The 6364-nt window shown below is 59.4% G+C and overlaps 1 protein-coding gene across 1 annotated transcript; it reads left to right on the forward strand.

The window, feature by feature from the left end:
* The first annotated feature begins 398 nt into the window (after window positions 1-398).
* On the forward strand, window positions 399-1411 carry LOC129044542 (putative uncharacterized protein C9orf62). Its single transcript, XM_054502504.1, is given in 3 exon segments — window positions 399-471; window positions 1028-1212; window positions 1214-1411. Coding segments are annotated over 3 exon segments (456 nt in total).
* Window positions 1412-6364: the final 4953 nt, after the last annotated feature.

Raw genomic sequence — 6364 nt, forward strand, 5'->3', positions numbered from 1 at the left:
CAGCTGACAGCCAGAAGTCTGGCGACGGAGCCCGGTGGGGTCTCTGCCTGGAGGGGGTCTCTGGGTTTTGTCCCCATGCAGTGGGGGCTCAGGAAGTGCCCCCCAGCTTCCTCCTGCCTCTCAGCATTCCCAGCTGCCAGCCCAGAGAGGCTGGGCTCGAGTATCCTCCAAGGCCAGTGCCACCGTCCACCAGGTCCCACTGAGCCTCGTGGAGCTGGCGGAGCCACCTGCCCACCTCAGCACTACATCTCCAGCCAGGGCTGAGTGGCAGTGTGGGCACCGCGGCCTGGGACGGCAGCCTGGGCTCAGAGTCAGGCTTGTGGCTTCGCTTCTCAGCCTGCGTCTCCTCCCCTGTGGGATGGGGGACTCCGTGGCACCCCCATGATGGACAGGATGCCATGGGCCTCAGCCCAGGGCAGACCTCAGTGTCCTTCCTGTGGCCGCTGCTGGAGGCGCATGACCACAACACAGGTGTGTATTGACGTCACTTTGCATCATGCCTGCGGGAAGGGCCCTCTCGCCCCATGGTCTCAGTGGGGCCTCATCACACCTGGGAGGTAACTGGGGCATCTCAATCTTACAGATGAGTAAATGGAGGCTCAGAGCAGTTACAGGCTGAGGCTGAGACCTGGGCAGGTCTTTGTCATCTTGGAGTCCAGCGCATACGCAGGGCTAGCCTCCAGTGGGCTAGATGGAGCTGCCTCCTACCCGTCCCTGCCCCCAGACACACCCACAGAGCCCCCACATATGCACAAGAGCATGCAGTCACAGGAGTGTGTGCAGGTGTGTGCGTGCATATGCATGCACACACATCCTTGCACAGAATGCACAAGGCACACACAGGCACAGGCGTGTGCACACACATGTCCACACACACGTGCACACACATGCCTGCACGCATACCTCCCGGCTCCACAGAGGAGAGGGGGCATTTCCCAGGCAGGCTATGCTTCTCCAGCAGTGAGTGAACAAAATCTGTGCTCTGGGTGCCCAGAGCCCGGCGATGAGGGGATCTCACACCCTCCAGGGAGGGGACTCGTCCCCGTCATTGTGCTGACGCCTGAGTCTCCAGAGACCCACCTTGAACTCCGCCAGGCCTTCCTGGGTTCCGGACAGGCCCGCCACGGGCGTGACGCAGTGCCACCTAGCGGACAGCAGGGCTGCAGCGTGGACAGAATGGCCGGACGCCCAGTCCTGGGCTGGTGGCTGAGGGAGCAGCCTCACAGGGCAAGAGGGCATGCAACGCCTGCATCTTTCTGGCATAAGAACCTCAAGAAAAGCAAAGGAATATAATGCTGTGTTCTTTGGAGCCTCCGAAAGCTCTGTTCACATGGCAGTCGCTGAAAGTTTAAGGGAGCCACCGCCCAATGGGGGTTGGTTTCTTTCTTCCCTGTTTTTAAAGATCTTTTAAAATGTCTAGAGACACCCTGGGATCCAGCGCTGGACGGATGACGCAGGTTTCCGCGCATTTGGGTTCTTGCCTCACCCTCAGCCTCAGCCACAGCCACAGCATGGCTCCCTGGTGGTCTCGGGAGCAGGTGAACAGGGAGGTCCTGCTGTCGTTGCAGACCCCGCTCTCACATCAGCCACTTTGCTGGGTAGGAATGAACTGAGACACTGCAGGGCACCCCCTAAGCCCACATCAAGCTCTAATTCCACAGTTATTTTACAAAGAGGATAATGTTCCCCTGAGGACTCACTGGATCATCTGCTCTCGGCCAGGGTGGCTGCAGGGTTGTGGGCAGCTGGTGCCTCTAGACAGGACATCTTCACCCCAAAACCCCAGGCCTGAAGTCCCAGGACCCCCTTCTCACCACAGTGACTGCCAGGTGGCAGGTCAGGTGCAGAGGGGCCCTCTGCACCCCCAACTCTCAGGGGGATGGGATGGGACACCTCAGGGCCTTCATCCCTCCTGTAAGTGGAGGCTTGCCTTTTGCATAGTGTGGCAGGGATCTCACATTCATGCCACACAGCAATTCGTGGGGACCTCAGAGATACGCGGGGAGGGCAAACAAGGCCCGCATCTGGAGTACAGCAGCAGGCTTGGCAGGAAAGATGTAAAGGGCACAGGCCGTCTGTCTCCACCCACAGCCCCTAGAGCCTGCAGGGTCGTGCTGCTGGTGAGAAAGACAGGGGCACCATCACATGCGAGAGACAGCTGTCTGTTGAGAGCCTGCTTGGGCTCCCAGACTCCCTCATCGCCTGACACCCCCACGTGGGGAGGGGGCGATGACCTTTCATGTAGAGGAAGTTGAAAGCTGCTCTTTTTCTTTTTGAATCTCATCTCCACTCAGGGCCACACAGAGAGGCTATTGTGTGTCACTTGCTGGATTAGGAACAGACGGATCCGGGCTTCTATGCTGCCTCTGCCTGGTCCTGGGAGACAGAAGCTCGCACAACCATCTCTCTGGAAGACCTGGGCTTCTCAGACCAGAGGGTCTGCCTGTGTAGGTGTGTGTGCCTGCATACATATGCCTGGGTGTGCACGTCTGTGCTTCACACAAACAAGTGTACATGTGGGCATATGTGTGTGTGTGCCTGCATGTGCAGCTCTGGGTATGTGTGTGTGCATGCATACATATGCATACGTGTGCATTTTGTGTGTGCACACGCGCCTGAGTCTCTCTGCATGTGATGCATTTGTGCATGTGTGTGCCGTGTGCCCGGGTCTGTGTCTATGTATATGCATGTGTGAATATGCATACGTATGTGCATTTGTACACATGTGTGCGTGTGCCTGTATGTGCCTGGCCATGTGCACACACATGTGAATGTCTGAACAGCTCCAGAGGGAGGGCCACCACCCTGCATGGTGGACGTTGGTTTGAGCCTGTGAGGACCACAGCGTCCCCAAAAGCCCCTCAACTACAGCCCAGCCCAACCCAACCCGGAGCAGATCACAGACCCCAGAGATGTCTCCAACCCTCACACATGGCTCCCAAACCCGGGCTATCCTTCACTCTGCAGGGGCGGGCCAGCCCTGCCCACTGCCAGGGACCCGCTCCAAGGCGCCTGCAGGAGGGCCGTGGGCGACAGTGTGGGCGCCCAGCAGCAGGAGGGCCTGTCCTGGTCTGTGCATGAAGCTGGTGCGCTGTCTTCTCCAGGAATTCGCACCTCCGCTCCCCCTCCCCTGCCAGCCAACACCTCCCTCTCAACAGGACCCTTCCTACTGGCTTCTAAACACTTTCAGGTTTCTGCCATAAAAGAGAAAAAAATCTCCCTCCCTCTCTACCCGCTCCGCGCCTGCTCTTTCTCCACTTTTTGCACATCAAACAGCGTGCGTGGAGTCGAGCCTGCTGGCTCTGTTCCGAGCTGCACTTTGGGCATCTGTGGGCTGCCTTGCTCCTTGTGGGGTGGCTTCAAGAGCAGGCCCCAGGGGTGCCTGCAGCAGTGCCGACACCCCTGAGAACACAGGGCACCCCAGCTTTCGGCGCCAAGCACACAGCCAGCAACTGGGCTTGGAAGCTTCCCTGAGATTGACGCTGCCTGGAAATGGACTTTGCTGCCTGCATTCAGGCCAGGGGCCGTGTTTGCTCCCCCATTACAAGTTGGCCTCATATTAACATGTCTGAGGACTAAGGCTGGTATTCTAGAACACGCCTTTCACTGATTGTGTTAAATAAAAGAGAAAGATGAAAAAACTCAGGAGAATTGGCGGTACCCGCTGTCCCCGTTTCTCCCCTCCCACCAGCTCCACCACCCACTCCAATCTGGCACCCAGGCCCGGAGCGCCTCCACCCCCAGCAGCTCCTCCTGGGCCAGGGACCAGTCTCGCCCCACGCCTCTGCAGCCCTGGGGTCACCACTGGCCACTCCCTTCAAGAAGCATGCTCAGGTCTGGGCGTGGATGATGCCCCTGGTGGCCCTGGGGCACCCCTAGCACCTCCACCTCTGGCCTCACCCTCCAGGCCAGCCTGTCACACCCGGCTTCAGCTCCCACCTGCCCGAGGAGAATGCCCTCAGGCCGCCCTGCAGGCTCTGGGCCGGGGCTCTGCCTCCTCCTCCCAAAGACCCAGCGAGTCCAGACTTCACCCTCCTCCAGCTGCCATCCAGCCCCCCGGCACCCCCAGGCCCAGCTGCTCCCTCCTATCCCACCTGCTCCAATGTACCCTCCACACAGAGAGAATGTGTCACCACACATGCCTCATGGTGCCACTGTCCTGCTGGAAGTCCTCGGAGGCTGGCACTCTTCTCAGGACATGCTGTCCCCTGCCAACCCCACCAGTCTTGCCCCCAGCTCCTGGCCTCAGCCCCTTGGGTCCTTTATTCCATGTTTACTGTACCCACTCCCACAGTCAGACACAGCTTCCGTGTTCCCTGTGCCCAGAACTCCTCTCCCAGGGGGTCAGCTCATCCCCAAGATCTCAGCCACAGTCACCTCCCCCGGGTGTGGCTCCTGACCCTGGAATCAGTCAGATGCTCCGGGACTCGCAGTTTGGGGAGTGGGGCGGTAAGGTCCGTCTCTTGGTGGGCTGCCCAGTGAGCACACTGTTGTGTCCCTGCCCCAGCACCCGGCAGGCACACCCTGGCACTCTGCAGACCCTGTCACTCAGCGAAGGAACACACCCCTCTGTGGGCGAGACCTGCCCACCAAGGTGCACGGTTCTCCTATCTCACTGTTCAGTGAGAAATGGCTGGGAGAGTATCCAGAGAGTATTCGGAGCGCAGGACAGGACGGCAGAGCACGGCAGGGGTCCAGGAGTGCACGGCTGCTTCCAGGCCAAGCTTCTCAAGGCAGCTCTGAAGAGTTGTGACTCAGGAAGGCATCAGGCACTTGCTTGCTGCCAGGCAATGCCTCCTGGCTCCTGAAGGCCTCCTTGATTCCTTACGAGAAACAGGGGCAGGGAAGCGGGCTAGCCTTGGGCCTGGCTTCTGCTCTGCTGGGAATGCTTTCCCCGGACGTCTTCTTGCTATTCGAGTCTCGACCCAAACGTCACCCCTTGACAAAGACACCTGAGCCCCTGCACTCGGAAGTAGCAGCCCCCAGCCAGCAGACGGGCCTCATACACATCACCGTGTCTTACGCTCTTGCCTGTCACCGCCTCCCCTTATCTTCCCCTTTAGTGTATTTACTTCCCGCCACACTTCCCTCCACACTAGAATGTCTGCTCCATGTAGGCAGGTAGTTTGGGTCCTGCACCAAATAGACATGCAATACATGTTTGTTGAATGACTAAAGGAAAGACAACGGTCTTTGGAGATCCTCCTTTCGTGGAGGCCCTGGGCTTGGTGAGGTTAAGATCGGGTAGAATGAGGCGAGCTCCTCAAATCTCTGTGCCCTCCCCAAGCTGAGCGAGCATCCGGAAAGGACAGGGCCTGAGTTCCAGTGTGTGAGCCCCGCCCCGATTGTCATGGGATCCTACTGCCCCGGTCCCAGCCGGTCCTCACCAGCCCCCAGCCCAGTCCACCAGGGAGCAACTCACGGTGGGACAGCTCCATCCTAGAGACTCTCCCAGGAGGCCTGATCCAGGAAACACACTCCAGGAGCTGCTGGTGGTGGCACAAGGCTGGGGAATGCTCAGTTTTCTCACCACCAGCCCCTGAGATGAAAATCACAGGTGGGGAAAGTGAACCCCGGCTCCCAGTCAACAAGGTGCAGGGCGCTGGTGTCTGGGCCACGTTCCCTTCAGATACATGGAGAAGCCCCTCGCTCCTCTCGGGAGGGCCTGGACGCCAGGCGGCGTTTCTGCTGCTCTCCATCTGCAGCTCCTCCCACCTCCTGCCCCCGCCTCCCTGGCAGGACTCAATCTAGCAAGTTGTTCCGCCTTCCCAGGGCCACCCACCCACGCCAACGCCACAGATTCTGATCGAGTCTTTGACTCACTACAGCCCAAGGATTTGCCAACAAGGTCAGAAATTAGCAGGTGGGGCAGAACGAGGTCAGAAATGGGCAGGTGGGGCGGGTGGAGATGCCAGGGACCTGCAAAGAGGGTGCTGGGCCACAGCGGGTAGCATGCACTGACTCCCACCCCACACTGTACCCGGGTTCTAGACAGAGACGAAGGCAGCTGCAGCTAAAGGCATGTGCAGAGATTGGTGTGAGGGTGAGACGGAGGAAAATCGAGCTCAGGAAGCCTCCCTGTGCTCCAACCCAGGCTCAGGCCTCATCTGCCAGCACACTCCCTGCCCTGGCTCAGGCCTAACCCTTACTGGACCCACTTCTCATATGCAAATCCCGGGGGTCTCTGGAGGAGCCCAAGGCCCAGGCCCAAGAATATCAGGATCTGGTGCTTCAGCACAGGGGCCCCACCTCGGGGGTGCTGGGACTCCAGGATCCCCTGTACTGTGGTTTGCAAAGTGCTTTTCCAGGTGGGCTCCCACTCAACCTGAAAAACCCCTGGGAGGGTAGAGCACCCGGCCCTATT

This window comes from Pongo pygmaeus, chromosome 13, assembly GCF_028885625.2.
Source record: "Pongo pygmaeus isolate AG05252 chromosome 13, NHGRI_mPonPyg2-v2.0_pri, whole genome shotgun sequence".
In the NCBI taxonomy this organism is placed as follows: Eukaryota; Metazoa; Chordata; class Mammalia; order Primates; family Hominidae; genus Pongo; species Pongo pygmaeus.